This window comes from Neoarius graeffei, chromosome 16, assembly GCF_027579695.1.
Source record: "Neoarius graeffei isolate fNeoGra1 chromosome 16, fNeoGra1.pri, whole genome shotgun sequence".
Taxonomy (NCBI): Eukaryota; Metazoa; Chordata; class Actinopteri; order Siluriformes; family Ariidae; genus Neoarius; species Neoarius graeffei.
This window is the reverse complement of record NC_083584.1, coordinates 39562131-39578489: the sequence shown is the minus strand read 5'-3', so window position 1 is coordinate 39578489 and position 16359 is coordinate 39562131. Positions and strand designations below refer to the sequence as shown.

Below are 16359 nucleotides of genomic sequence, written 5' to 3'. Positions count from 1 at the left end.
TGTTGTTACTGCCACTAACCGCGTTCACTCCTGGCCTCCAGTGACCCTAACAACCTACAGGATGGCTGAGAGGGTCAACGACCCATGTGATCTCAATGACTCTCCTTAGGGTTGCTTTTGGTCCACTAGAGGATAAATACCTGGAACTCCCCACTAGTCAGACAGAACTGAAGAATCCTTTCGGATGAGAGGTCAAACGTCTTCAAGGATTTCAAGCAAGTCCAGTTGCCTTCTTTAGCACCTACAGATTACAATGACGTGGATGACTGAGAACTTTCACAGACATACCCCACAATTAGCATATAGACCCCTTTCACATGACGTCACCGCGCCGCGAGATTTTGTTAGGCGCCATATTGGAAGACCAAGTACATGCACTCACAATATAAAACAAAGTACGAGCGAGAGTAAAGTGACATGATGGATGATAATTCGGGTTATGTGAGTACATTACCAGTTGCAGAAAGGGCACGGTATGTGGAGAAACTGGCTGTGACCCATATGATAAGACTCAGAAAAAATTATGTGAATCCAAGCACACAGTTTAACGCAAAAGTTCGTTTATATCCCGACCTTGTCAGCTGTCAGATTTATGTTAATGGACCCGGTAAGCTGGTAAATAATTTTTTTTTTCTTTACCAAATTCTAACAGAAAACGAGAGCGCCCGAAAGGGAAAACCGAGCCGAGCCGCCTCACGGCTGTAATGCAAATTGCTTTCCTCCTCGATATACAAGTGCGCTTCCATGGCAGGGAAAAAGAAACTACATTCTGCCGCCTATGTAGTCCCCTATTTAAACAAATAGGAGTCATTCAGGATTCAGCCATGTTTTTGCTCCGTGTTTTTACTCGACCAAAGTTATACAGTATTATGAGCTTTAAATTGCATAAATAAAACCATTTGGTGAAACTTTGAAGAAGAGATTGTACTGGTTTAAAGTTTTTACCGAACGTTTTCATGTCGACTCCAATTAATACACTAGTAGAATCGATGACTAGTTTAGCAGGCCAAAACTTTTTTCAATTTTTGACTGTACCAGCCTGAAAAAACTTGCGACAGTCAAATGGGAAAAAAGCAAGCTGGTCATGTTGTACTGGACTAATCTATGACTGATGAGTATAGTAAGTGATACTAGTACTGATACAATAAAACAGACAACTGTAATCTGGTAGGCAGCACGATTTATATTATTTCTCCGTGTCAGATACATAAGGAGGACCGGACACCAATTCTGCCATCTGTTTGCTACCCAGACATTGTAAACTATTTGTTGTTTACACCCAGTGCCTACACTGCTGATGACTTGAAAGCCTACAAAGGGCTACAGGCTTACAATTATGTTGTTAGTGGCTTGGTTCGTGATATTACAGCTGTTATTAAGAATAACCTACATATAGTTATGGCCAAGGTAATCTTGTTGATATTTATCTTTTAATAATATATCTTTTCAGTTGAAAAATTAATACTTTTTGTTACTATTAAGGTATCCATAATTTAGGTTAATTTATCCAAATTATACATATGTATTTATGATACAGTGAGGCAAAAAATTATTTAGTCAGCCGCCAGTTGTGCAAGTTCTCCCACTTAAAAAGATGAGAGAGGCCTGTAATTTTCATCATAGGTACACTTCAACTATGAGAGACAGAATGGGGGGAAAGAATCCAGGAAATCACATTGTAGGATTTTTAATGAATTAATTGGTAAATTCCTCGGTAAAATAAGTATTTGGTCACCTACAAACAAGCAAGATTTCTGGCTCTCACAGACCTGTAACAACTTCTTTAAGAGGCTCCTCTGTCCTCCACTCGTTACCTGTATTAATGGCACCTGTTTGAACTCGTTATCAGTATAAAAGACACCTGTCCACAACCTCAAATAGTCACACTCCAAACTCCACTATGGCCGAGACCAAAGAGCTGTCAAAGGACACCAGAAACAAAATTGTAGACCTGCACCAGGCTGGGAAGACTGAATCTGCAATAGGTAAGCAGCTTGGTGTGAAGAAATCAACTGTGGGAGCAATTATTAGAAAATGGAAGGCATACAAGACCACTGATAATCTCCCTCAATCTGGGGCTCCATGCAAGATCTCACCCCGTGGGGTCAAAATGATCACAAGAACGGTGAGCAAAAATCCCAGAACCACACGGGGGGACCTAGTGAATGACCTGCAGAGAGCTGGGACCAAAGTAACAAAGGCTACCATCAGTAACACACTACGCCGCCAGGGACTCAAATCCTGCAGTGCCAGATGTGTCCCCCTGCTTAAGCCAGTACATGTCCGGGCCTGTCTGAAGTTTGCTAGAGAGCATTTTGATGATCCAGAAGAGGATTGGGAGAATGTCATATGGTCAGATGAAACCAAAATAGAACTTTTTGGTAAAAACTCAACTTGTTGTGTTTGGAGGAGAAAGAATGCTGAGTTGCATCCAAAGAACACCATACCTACTGTGAAGCATGGGGGTGGAAACATCATGTTTTGGGGCTGTTTTTCTGCAAAGGGACCAGGACAACTGATCTGTGTAAAGGAAAGAATGAATGGGGCCATGTATCTTGAGATTTTGAGTGAAAACCTCCTTCCATCAGCAAGGGCACTGAAGATGAAACGTGGCTGGGTCTTTCAGCATGACAATGATCCCAAACACACCGCCCGGGCAACGAAGGAGTGGCTTCGCAAGAAGCATTTCAAGGTCCTGGAGTGGCCTAGCCAGTCTCCAGATCTCAACCCCATAGAAAATCTTTGGAGGGAGTTGAAAGTCCATGTTGCCCAGTGACAGCCCCAAAACATCACTGCTCTAGAGGAGATCTGCATGGAGGAATGGGCCAAAATACCAGCAACAGTGTGTGAAAACCTTGTGAAGACTTACAGAAAACGTTTGACCTCTGTCATTGCCAACAAAGGGTATATAACAAAGTATTGAGACGAACTTTTGTTATTGACCAAATACTTATTTTCCACCATAATTTGCAAATAAATTCTTTAAAAATCAGACAATGTGATTTTCTGGCTTTTTTTTTCTCATTTTGTCTCTCATAGTTGAGGTATACCTATGATGAAAATTACAGGCCTCTCTCATCTTTTTAAGTGGGAGAACTTGCGCAATTGGTGACTGACTAAATACTTTTTTGCCCCACTGTATATGCCTACACAACAACTATGTTTTATTTATATAATAGGAGGGAGAGCAAGCCCCAAACCATCCTTTATTATTATTATTACTATTATTATTATTAAATTGTAGAAGTCTGGGAGGCTTGCTCTTCATACAGTTATCAACTTGAGGCCAATTTAGCATGTTTTAAATCTGAATTTCTTGCGTTTGCTTACCTCAAAGTGTCCGCAGATCATGCACAGACTTATCCATTATATCCACAGTTTTTTGCCAAGTCTCACACAGGTTTCTTTCAAGTCTACTGTTGGGCCAATAAATCATAAATAAAACAGCTCAGATTTGTTTGTTTAAGTCGTTTGCCACTCCACTTTATTCTCGTGGGTTCACATACCGCTGCCGTTATTTCCCCCTAATCACGAGTTTGTTGGTCTTCCAAAATGGCGCAGGGTCTGTTTACTTCCGGTTTCGGGTGACGTCAGTGAAAGGGGTCTATACCGCAGGAACCTGGAGAGATTCAGAACATTTAGTCACTTCTGACTGTATACAAATAGAATGGCTATAATCAAAGGAAATTTCTCAGATCTAATTAAGTTTCACAGCAACAAAAGCGAATACTTTACAACTTTTTAAATTTTTTTATTTGTAAATAATTTTGCAAATTATACTGCCCTGCTTCCCCCTGTTCCTCTAGAAAACGTGGAAACAAAATTGTGTTTGAATACTTATAAACGCTACCATATTCATAGAGTAGTTCCTATATATGTATCGGATTCAGGATAAACATTATTTCATCTCATCGTGTACTGCATACCGTATCGGGCTGTGATGAAACTAAAGATGTCCTTGGATCTTGGATTACATTCTGATGTCCCTTTGGCCCAACTTGCACTCTCACTGCTGCCCTAATCAGCTTTTTGTTTTCATTTTTATTTAGGCTTTGTATTATTCCTTATTCCTTGTAGATCTATGATGGCAAAGACAACACAGCTCATGTGCTGGGAGCCTTCACAGGTTCGGCAATGCTGGGCCTGACTCTTATCAGCACTTCCAATCATCTGTGGCTGGAGTTTTACTCAGACGCTGAGGCCACGGGAGAAGGATTCAAACTTGTCTACTCGAGTAAGATATGAACTCAGCACTTCCACACACGCATATAGCATAAGTGAGCTCAGTTTTCATCTCGATAATCAAAGAAGTGTAATGAAATCATTCATAATATATCTAGCTTACTTTTCAGGTGAGGCCGTGTTAGTGTTGCTATTAGTCTTAATGGCAGTAACATCATTTTTATTAAAACAGTGAGTCAAGAGTAGCGAATTATCATCATCACCTACAGTTTGGTGTAGTGTCTGATGTAGTGCAATTCTATGTAATTTATGCTTTCTGGATTATCCTACCCATATCTTCTCTTAAAAGCGCCTACCGGTATATAAAGATCAGGTTATGCTTGTAATGTCTCGGTGAATACAGTTACTTGGACAGAAGTGTATCAGAGTATACTGCTACGAGTAAACATTTCACATCTGAGTATTCATTCTGCTGGAAGTTATCACTCAAAATACATCTTTTTCCCCCAGTAAAAACAGCAGAATCTGAATCTGAAATGATTAACAGTTGCATAGGTGTTATGAAATCTTTGATATGAATTGACACTCTGGACGCCCCACCCCATCTTCAGGTCACATTAGATTAGATTAGATTAGATTAGATTAGATTAGATTAGATTAGATTAGATTAGATTAGATTAGATTAGATTAGAACTTTATTGATCCCTTTGGACGGGTTCCCTCAGGGAAATTAAAATTCCAGTAGCATCATTACAGGATAAACAGAGAATAGAAATAGAGAAGAACTTCTAGATAAATTAAATATTTACATATACAGTATAAAAAAGAATAAGATATGGGGAAAAAAGTAATCTTTTTAAAGTAATCATTAGTAATCTTTTGTCAGTTTTCAGCCAAAATAAGAAAAAAAAAGATTAAATAGACCTGCAATGAAGTATGCGATCTATTTACAAATACTTTTAGTAGTAATGACAGTGGGGCGGCACGGTGGTGTAGTGGTTAGCGCTGTCGCCTCACAGCAAGAAGGTCCTGGGTTCGAGCCCCGTGGCCGGCGAGGGCCTTTCTGTGTGGAGTTTGCATGTTCTCCCCGTGTCCGCGTGGGTTTCCTCCGGGTGCTCCGGTTTTCCCCACAGTCCAAAGACATGCAGGTTAGGTTAACTGGTGACTCTAAATTGACCGTAGGTGTGAATGTGAGTGTGAATGGTTGTCTGTGTCTATGTGTCAGCCCTGTGATGACCTGGCGACTTGTCCAGGGTGTACCCCGCCTTTCGCCCGTAGTCAGCTGGGATAGGCTCCAGCTTGCCTGCGACCCTGTAGAAGGATAAAGCGGCTACAGATAATAAGATGAGATGAGATGAGTAATGACAGTAAGAAGCGATTAAAAACACTGTTTGTGCTCCTGTACCAGTAAACAGAGACGTGTTCAACAGTGCTGTCAAACCTGTCTCAGTAAAAACTGTCGTGTATGTACTGTATATACAGGGTTTTTCTGTAGCCACCTAGCACTTGGGGGGGGAGCTACTGCTCATCTGTTGTACATATTATGTAAATCTTAACTAAAACCCGCACATGGCAGCTTTTGCCTCAAGCACCTGGTAATTACGGAAAACCCTTGGATATATGCACACTTCAGTAACTACTTTAAACAAACGATTTGTGAAATGACTACATCAAAAACATACTCCACCCCTTGCAGCTCTATACATTATTCCTTTTCTGGGTTTGCAGGGGTACAACATGAAAAGGTAGCACACAAGTGAGTTACGCACGCACTGCAGAGAAACGTGTTTTGAAATAAAGCTTGTATCTTAACAGGGAAAGGAAAAGGAAACAGTAGCACTTTAACCCCTACTACTGTGGTGGCATTGACGAGCATTTGACCTTTATTGAAGAACAGCATGTAGCAAATACAAAAGCCCACACTTGGAACTTCCAGGAAATAAAGGGCCACTTGAAACACATCAGGCTTTAGCTAGCGCACAGGGATTATGAATGAGTGGAGCGTGAGAATAAACTTGCCTCTTCATTGACCTTGGCTTTGCTTTTTCAAAGGCAGCTGAGCAAGTATCCGGTTCACACTTCGCTAATACTATTGTGTCCGTGGAATTCAGTGGGGTTTTAGTTGCAGCAAGGGAGAATGCATTAACCTGCTGGTAGGCTATCTCGTTTAAAATCAACTAAATCCCTGTCTGTCTGCAATTCCATTCCACCTGCAGGATTAGCCATTTGAGTGCATAATAAAGGTCAGATCGAGCCATGAGAAGGTGAAGCCATCACAGTTCTCCCAGACGCTGTAATTTAGCCACCAGATGAAGACAGGGGAGTGAATGAAAACAAATTAAAATGGCTTCGTTTATGTAGCTAGGTCTTTTGTGCTACTAGGGAAGTACTGTTAGACAACAGCCTGTAATCAACTTGTAATCAAGCCTGCTGGGCAGAATGTGGTTATTTGACTGCTTCTCCTCATTGCTCGAAGCACAGAGCTGTCACAGTCCACATGCAGCATAATTTTCAAATAAAGATAGGCTATCTAAGTCCTTAATGCAGTTCGAGTTCATTATTATGCCAAGTCAGTTAACTGATATCAGGGTAGCTTCTTGTTCTATGATGCAGCAACTGCATGTCACAGAATGGTGGTTTGCGCCGAGGGGGGCTCAGAGGCATCAGTAAATAAGAATTGTTAGCAGAATTGTGTTATTATTTGGTTTATCAAACATGCAGCACAAATGCCCGTGCTTTGACTTTTCTCTGCCTTTTGTGCAGTGAGAGTGTGATAAGAGTAATGATTATAGAAGTTAATCGGAAGTGTTGCACAGCAAGCGGGCCTACACTGTTCGAGATGCTGCAGCTCCATTAACCAAGCTCTTAATCTTAATTGTTCTGCCTGCTTAGTGAGCGATTGGCTCTGCCCGCACAACACAGTGAGATCTTAACACAAATTGTCTTCTATAATGATTACACTAATGACAGACCTCTTGAACTCTGATGTCACACAGAGTGCACATAACGTGCCACTACATTTCATTGATCGTTATAGCATCAGCTGAATGAAGGCAGACTGGAAGTGTTTTATACACTGATCTGAAATACAGCATACCTTTTTTGTATAATTAAGATAAGTCTAGATTTAACTTTGTCCTGCTGTGGCGTGACAGAATTATATATCATCTTTATTGATGAGTGGCTTAGTGGTTAGCGTGTCCGCCTCTTGACCAGGAGATCGCGAGTTCTACTCACAGTCGGGTCATGCCAAAGACCATCATAAAAATGGTGCCTACTGCCATCTGGAAAGGCACGCTGCAATCCAGATGCGAGTGGGGAGTCAAACTCTTGCGGTTACCAGAGGACTCGCCCCCCACTTTAACTCTAGCTATGTAATATAGGCGAGAGGCTAAGGGCTATGAAACGGAGATCGGTGCCGCCAAACTCACCATGAATGGTGCAGGAAGGACTTTGACTTTTAATCATCTTTATTACATATGATGGAGTGTAAAATAAATACCTAAGGAGGAAAATATCCGACTCAGAGTGAACTGCAGGACTTGGACTATAAGAAGTCAGGTCAAAATATTCAGCTATTAATACTAAGTTGATCAAGATAAAAATAGTTGTAAGGGTCTAGCTTGTAATCCGAAACACTCCATTTTAAAATACACATTTTATGCTAATACTATTGTACACAATATACACACCCTGAACAGTATTGATAGAAAAAGAATATGTTTGGAAATCACCATTTGTGACATCTTTTTTCCTCAATTTACCAGTTCACAAAATTTCACGTTTTTCTCAGGGCAAAATGAATATAATCTCTATCTATATATTTATGTATTAAGTCAATAAAGTTCCATCCATCCATTATCCATAACCCCTTATCCTCTACAGGGTCGTGAGCAAGCTGGAGCCTATCCCAGCTGGCTACGGGCGAGAGGCAGGGTACACCCTGGACAAGTCACCAGGTCATCACAGGGCTGACACATAGAGACACACAATCATTCACACTCACATTCACACCTACGGTCAATTTAGAGCCACCAATTAGCCTAACCTGCATGTCTTTGGACTGTGGGGGAAACCGGAGCACCTGGAGGAAACCCACGAGGAGAACATGCAAACTCTGCGCAGAAAGGCCCTCGCCGGCCACGGGGCTCGAACCCAGAACCTTCTTGCTGTGAGGCGACAGTGCTAACCACTACACCACCGTTCCACCTCTCAGTAAAGTTTAATAGTGGAAATGTGTAGTAGTCATTTAGTCATCAAATATTGCTCCACTGTTAGTATTAACATTTAGACCCAAACATAACAGAAGCATATATCAGCATTCACATTAATTCATATAAAGAATAGCTCCTTTTGGATGTAACTACAGACTAAACAATCATTATAAGCACACAAGGTGGGTTTCCATTGCAGCTTTGTGTGAAAAAGTCAACAAAACACAACTGCAAAGGGTCTGTGTTTCTATGAAGTGATATGTGATTAAAGTTGGTAAATTGTGATCATCTCATCTCATTATCTGTAGCCGCTTTATCCTGTTCTACAGGGTCACAGGCAAGCTGGCGCCTATCTCAGCTGACTATGGGCAAAAGGCTGGGTGCACCCTGGACAAGTCGCCAGGTCATCACAGGACTGACACATAGACACAACCATTCACACCTACGGTCAATTTAGTCACTAGTTAACTTAACCTGCATGTCTTTGGACTGTGGGAGAAACCGGAGCACCCGGAGGAAACCCACGCAGACACAGGGAGAACATGCAAACTCCACACAGAAAGGCCCTCACTGGCCACGGGGCTCGAACCCGGACCTTCTTGCTGTGAGGCGACAGCGCTAGCCACTACACCACCGTGCCGCCCCAATTATGATCAATTTTGCAAAATATTTCTTTGTCGAATCGTCTGAAGAACCACCTCATGCAAACGTAAACATTTTTCCAATATTTTTTAATTCACATGTTTCCATTAAGGGGCAGCATGGTGGTGTAGTGGTTAGCACTGTATTGGTTAGCAATGTACTGTATTTTCCTCAAAAATAATTAATTTTGCTCTATTTTGAGTTTAGAGAGTAACATTTGGAGCTGGAGTGGGAGCAAAATTACAGAGCAGTTGTGTAACAGAGTTGGTTGTGGCTGTGAACTGAGCAAAACAGTACAAGAGTTAATTTCAAGACACACTGAATAGTCAAATACCAAATTCGAGTCAAATACCAGATAAATGAAGCTGTTGTAAAAAGCTGTTTTAGAACTGTATTGTAATGTGTGAAAGAACATTGCCTTACCCATTGTGCTGAACCGTTTTGATACTTTTACCTGATGGGATTAAGAGTCGACAGTGAGAGGGGTTTTCACTCTTCTCATTGAATGGAATGGATTTTTTTACCCTTCTCATTGAATACCCCTCCCACTGTCAACCCTTTATCCCAAAACAATAGGACATACGTTTTTTGATGGCTAGTTAATTGTCCAAATCAATGGCGCAGATTTAAGATTTTGTGCTTAATACATTCCGAAGACTGAACAGAATCACCTCAAGTGATCAACACGGTTCATCAGAATGGGTAAGGTCATGTTTTTTCACACATTCCGAAACAGTTCAAAAACTGCTTTTTACAACATCTTCATTTATCTGTTATTTTTTTTTAAAGTACAATCATGACATACAGACTACATACATGTTATTGTAGCTGAGCTTGTACTGAATACAAAAAAAGTCATACAACTTTGAAAATACTGCTTAGATTTGTTGAAATTGACAACAAAATCAGAGCATACCAAAATCATTAGAGTACCAGAAAATACCCTCAGACCCCAGAGGGTTAAGTAGTGTTGGTTGATGAGGTGAAATGGGAAACAGCTGCGGCAATTGTTCGAACTCGGGAGAGAGAGGGCGCTGTGGTGCTTGGGAATTGTAGTCCGTTGTGGCCATGTTTGGAGGCCATTATGAACTCTGATTGCTGGCGCAATCAGTGACAGACATGGGCTGACTGTTTTCCCCAAAGAAACATGGCTGTGGAACTGAAGAGTGCTACTTACTGTATGGGTATTGTTTATTACTTTACAAAATGGGAGGTAGGAATGATGACATCTTTTCAAATGATATTATGAGTTGGTGTTGTTGCCTGAAATGAAAAGTTGTTTGAAAGTGGCATAGACTCTGGTCCTCTAACTATTCAGAATATTCCCACACTTCAGGTGGCATTGTCTTCATGTGGCACGGAGGAGGCCGGTGTATCCTCTCACACTGCAACACTGTAGTGTGTGTCAATTAAAATAACACCAGTGTTAGATTTTCCAAATCACAACTCCTTTACCTATAACTTTTACTGTCTTTCTTAGGTGGGGTTTACATTAGACCGTATCAGCGGATCATCAAATTAATGTTTTTAAAACGATTAGCGTGCACACAGCAACACCAATACACGATTCGCGTGCACACAGCAACACCAATACACGGATACGCTCGGCTCCACAGGCATCCTGCGCTCCAAATCACTCCGCCCTGAACAGCGAGTGCCCTCTGGAGGGTGCGCACTCCGGCCCTGCGCAGCTCACAGAGCGCGCGAGTATAGCGCACGAGCAGTGATTCGGGACTGAGCCGCTGTGTGTGTGATCTCAGTGCATATCACTTACCACTTGCAAGTGGAAGGATGGCAAGCCTAAAGACAATCATAACTACACAATGGGCAGTATTTGCATCAGTATTTGCAGTATTTTCATACTTTTATACTCTTTAATGAAAGGTGATACAAGGCGGAAGTCCGCGCCGTTTTTCAGCAGTCGCGTCACATGACCAACGCCAGCGAATCAGGAAGGTAGATGTCACAGTGATGTTGTCCAATGACGACGCCAGCTAGAGCTCAGCACAGCGTATCCGCGTATTCTCAATGTTTACACAGCACCGGACCAGATACGATCTGGATTGAATACGTGGACCCTGGCGGATTCCCGTTTCCCGGCGTTTCCAGGCGTTTTAATGTAAACGGACAGTGCATCCGCGAAGAAAACGAGACAGATACGGTCTAATGTAAACTTGGCCTTAATAAGTGTTCCCAAGTATTGTGATCTGTCTGTGTTTCAGGCTTTGAGCTATCACACTGTGAGGATCCTGGTGTGCCCCAGTTTGGCTTCAAGGTAAATGACCAGGGCCACTTCTCAGGCAGCACCATCACCTATAAGTGCGACCCAGGCTACACACTGCATGGCAGTAGCATACTCAAGTGCATGACAGGGGAGAGACGTGCCTGGGACAACCCTCTGCCGTCTTGTATAGGTAAGATGGAACCACACGGAAATGACTCTTTTATGTCTTGGGTTTTAGATTTGCACCATTAAAAACGGTTATAATCAAATCTCATTCTTAGTCACTGATAATCAAATCTTAACAGTTGTTTTAAAAACTGTGAAAATGCAGATATTGTTCATAGACAAGTTGCAGACTCATGGAAAGTGGAATGAACTTGATCCTCAACCATGTCACATAAAAGTCATCTTTCACTCGTTAATTGTGTGAATATAAAAATGGCTAGCATTTATGGAATTACAGAACCTTGAACCCTTCAGCATGTTGACGATTTCACTTGATAAATTCAACATTAGAGCTAATCTTAGAGCCCCAAGTGACCTATACAGGCACATAAGGGTTGAGACAAGGTTGTGCACAGCTATTCATGCACATTTTGATGGATGGTAATTAGACACTATTGGCCTCTGAAGAGCCAAACATTAGGACGTCCACAGACCCAAGATCAAATGTGCTCATTGTTAGATTTTGAGGAAAAATGAATCGCAAAGCTCTAGTCCAGATCTCTACTTCTAGGTCATGAGAGCACATAGTCTCTTGTCTGGCTGACTCTGTCTTAACTTTCTGTTAAAATAAGACACACCCAGGGGTAATGTTTGTTCTTCTTTGCGTATAAATGATGGACAGTGTTCCTACCTTGAAGTTTTCAGACTAATATTCTTTCAGACAGATCTACTAACATTAATAATGGATGCTCAATAATGTGAGGGCGGTTTTATTTTCAGCATGACGGCTTATCATTATTCTCCCCATTACTCTTCTTTTTTTATTGCAGATAAAATATTTAATCTTTTTTTCATCCATACCCTGTGGTCTGAGGTGTGGATGATGCAATGAGCGAGATCTAAATCACTTTCTCTTTCTCAACAGAATTTATCTGAAAGGAAAGAAACAGTGTATGTTGGGCAATTAAGAAGTTAAGAACTGAGATTGTGAAAGATCTGCACTCTAGTCAGCATTGATGCTCTTAGACAGCTCAAATCTTCCATGCTGTGATAATTGAACTGGGTATACATGGGATTGTCTGGGCTTCAGACTGAGCGCCACCGATTTATTGCCTTGATTCCTGATGCCACTGAGTGGCCAGTCGGTGCAGATGGAGTGCTGCAGACATGTGATTGAGCAGCTGCCATGATAAGCCATGAGTGCAGCTCAGTGTTGGTTTGAACGAGGCTTCTCTAGTGCACTTGTCTAAAAAACACTCTAATGTTCAGATTAATCAAGTCCTGTTCTGAACCCTGTTATTCAGGCTTCATTGAAGTGTGCGTCCATTGTTTGTCATGTAGATGGCTTATGCAAATGAGGCCTGTTGAAAAAAATGCTGATGTGGGCTCCATTAGCAAACGATGCCCGTCTTCACAAAGGCTCCCAACTAGAAATATACACCGTGAGCATGAGGCAGAGTTGCTAAGAGGAAGAATAACAGGTGGAGGAGTGACAAGCCAACAACTGAAATTTGTCATTAACTTGTGAACTGTTTATGAGAGTAAAAAAAAATGTAAATATAAATCAAGCCAGGGGTGTAGTTCATCTAAGTCAAAGATGCTGATGTCGAGAACAGGAAGCAATGTATCTTCCTGACTTGAGCTGACTGGTGGCATGCTGAGAGAGAGAAAAAAAAACGGGGGAGGAAAAGGCAGTCAGTGGCCTGCAGTCTTAACTGAAGTCTCCAGGTCCTTTCAAGAGGTTCTGATAGATGATTCACACAGCTTTTGGATTCTGCAACTTGTCTTTTATTTCCTTCCTGTGAATTTCTCCTTTCTGTTTATTCCCCTTCCTCTAGCTGAATGCGGAGGACGTTTTAAAGGCGAGTCATCAGGCCGCATCCTGTCCCCTGGTTACCCATTCCCTTACGACAACAATTTGCGCTGTACTTGGGTCATTGAGGTCGATTCAGGCAACATTGTCAGGTGCCACTCAACATTTCCTCACACATGTTCAGAAACATGCCACCACTCAACACCAAATAAATCAATACCTTACTAACCCCAGTAGATTCCAACCTTTATATATGTGGCTGTAGTCCGAAGTGAGTGCTCTTTAACTATTTATACGCGACTTGCACAACAACAATGGACATATCACTTATATGGAGACAGCAACAGAGTTGATACCTGCTTTGCAAATCTCAAGTGGGTCAAGTCATTATGTCAAAAATGCCATCTAATAGATTTAGCTATCACAGCTGCATCAAGTTAAAAGCACAGCAAACTTGACAGCAAGATAATTTGTCTTCTCACGGCAGCAAAAGCCTTTCAGAAATCAGATATTTTTCATTACTTTTTCATCTATCCTCACATTCTCATGCACACTGATTTACAGAATTATTGTTAAGAGCCGCAGCATAGGCTCTGCAATAGTATCGCACGATTATTGCACTCTGGAGCTCAATGCCATTGATGAAATAATGGGAGGGCACTTTGTTTCGGTCTGGTCAGTAAGCAGAATTTTGATCTCGTCTGCTGAAATCATTATCTAATTTTTTTATTACAGTGTCTTGCAAAAGTATTCATCCCCCTTGGTGTTTGTCCTGTTTTGTTCCATTACAGGCTAGAATTAAAATGGATTTTTGGGGGGTTAGCACCATTTGATTTACACAACATGCCTATCACTTTAAAGGTGCACATTGTTGTTTTATTGTGACACAAACAATAATTAAGATGAAAAAACAGAAATCTGGAGTGTGCATAGGTATTCACCCCCTTTCGTATGAATTAGATTAGATAAAACTTTATTGATCTAATCTAATCTAATTCATACGAAAGGGGGTGAATACCTATGCACACTCCAGATTTCTGAAACCCCTAAATAAGAGCTGGTCCAACCAATTCACTTCATAAGTCACATAATTAATTGATTAAGATCCACCTGTGTGCAATCAGAAGTGTCACATGATCGGTCACATGATGTCTGAATAAATCGACCTGTTCTGGAAGGACCCTGACTCTGCAACACGACTAAAGCTGGGCATACACTGTGCGATTTTTTTCAATCGCGGTATTCAGCTGCTGCTCACACTGTACGAGTGAATCGCAGGGGTAAACAGCACGCAGCTTACGATTCCTGTTCTCACACTATACGATCAGATGCTCGGATGCAATCTGACTGCTCACGCTGTACTTCCATACACGACTCGTCGGATTCTTGTATCCGGAACTGCAATGTGAAAAAGAAGAAGAAGAGGAGACCGGAAGTCTCTGTTTTCTCTTCCGTATCTGTGTTCACGCATGTGTAGTGTGACAGGTTGAGGTAAATCGGCTCGTGACACTGCTTCAACAGTGCGATAGCCTCATGATGGGCGACCGGGATTTCAAACAGGTTTGATTTTCATCCGATCGATCGGGAGGAGGTCGTGAGGTGTTAATCGCTTGTCGTTACCCCATGTATACTACACGATCCGAGACGCACGATTGAGCCAAAAATCGGCCCGATCTCCAAAATAGTCGCACGAGTGAAAATCGTGTCAAAATCGGGCCAAAAATCGCACAGTGTATGCCCAGATTAAGCAAGCAACTTGAAATCCAAGGAGCCTCCAAACAGGTCAGAGACAAAGTTGTGGAGTATAGATCAGGGTTGGGTTATAAAAAATATCCCAAACTTTGAATATCCCACAGAGCACCATTAAATCCATTATAGCAAAATGGAAAGAACATGGCACCACTACAAACCTGACAAGAGAAGGCCACCCACCAAAACTCACAGACCGGGCAAGGAGGGCATTAATCAGAAATGCAACAAAGACACCAACGATAACACTGAAGGAGCTGCAAAGATCCACAGCGGAGATGGGAGTATCTGTCCATAGGACCACTTTAAGCCGTACACTCCACAAAGTGGGGCTTGATGGAAGAGTGGCCAGAAAAAAGCCATTGCTGACAAAAACACATTTGGAGTTTGCCCAACAGCATGTGGCAGACTCCTCAAACACATGGAAGAACATTCTCTGGTCAAATGAGACAAAAATGTAACTTTTTGGACATCTTGGGAAATGCCATGTGTGGCGCAAACCCAACACCCTGAGAACACCATCCCTACAATGAAGCATGGTGGTGGCAGCATCATGCTGTGGGGATGTTTTTCATCTGCAGGGACAGGAAACTCACGTGGCTAAGGTGGATAAGGCGCCATACCATAAATCCGGGGACCTGGGTTCGATTCCGACCCGAGGTCATTTCTCGATCCTTCCCCGTCTCTCTCTCCCGCTCATTTCCTGTCTCTGCACTGTCCTATCCAATAAAGGTGAAAAAAGCCCAAAAAAATATCTTAAATTAAAAAAAAAATCCTTTCATTACTTTTTGAGTTACATTGAGAACAGGCAAACAAACAAACAGAGGCAAAATCATAACCTCCTCCAACAAAGCTGGCTGAGGTAAAAATGGCAATTATTAGCAGAATTACAATTTTAAATATGTTTTAAAATAAAGAACGTTATACTACCATGCACCTGCCCACACATTACACAGATCATTACTTTATTGTCACATCACTCTGGTTGTGACTGAAACCATAGCTATAGTTACAGTTGCCTTATAGTTGCCAATTCATTATCATGGCCTCTAATTAAAGAAAGAAAATAGTTTCACTGGGTGAAAATGTCTTTAAAACAGAAAAGGGGAACAAAATGACAGTACAGTGCAAGTTCTGCCTTCCAGCTGTGAAAATGCTATCATCTTTCAAGGACTCGACATTTAATTTTTTCCGAAAGTAATGAAATGATGTTACTTTAATATTGTAATACTTGGATTCAGTTACTGGCTACATTTTTAACAGCTAATTAGTAATGGTATCAGAATGCATTTTAAAAGTAATCCTCCCAACCCTCTGTCTCTTTTCCATACTTAAATTGTGTGCCAATGACCAGAAAATAAACTTTCCAA

At 41.6% G+C, this 16359-nt stretch overlaps 1 protein-coding gene across 1 annotated transcript in view; it reads left to right on the top strand.

Annotated features, from left to right (window-relative positions):
• csmd3b (CUB and Sushi multiple domains 3b) overlaps positions 1 to 16359 on the top strand; it is an 898971-nt gene that overhangs the window by 620239 nt on the left and 262373 nt on the right. The window contains 3 exon segments of the mRNA XM_060942250.1: positions 4078 to 4234; positions 11261 to 11452; positions 13266 to 13392. Coding sequence (XP_060798233.1) covers positions 4078 to 4234; positions 11261 to 11452; positions 13266 to 13392 — 476 coding nt within the window.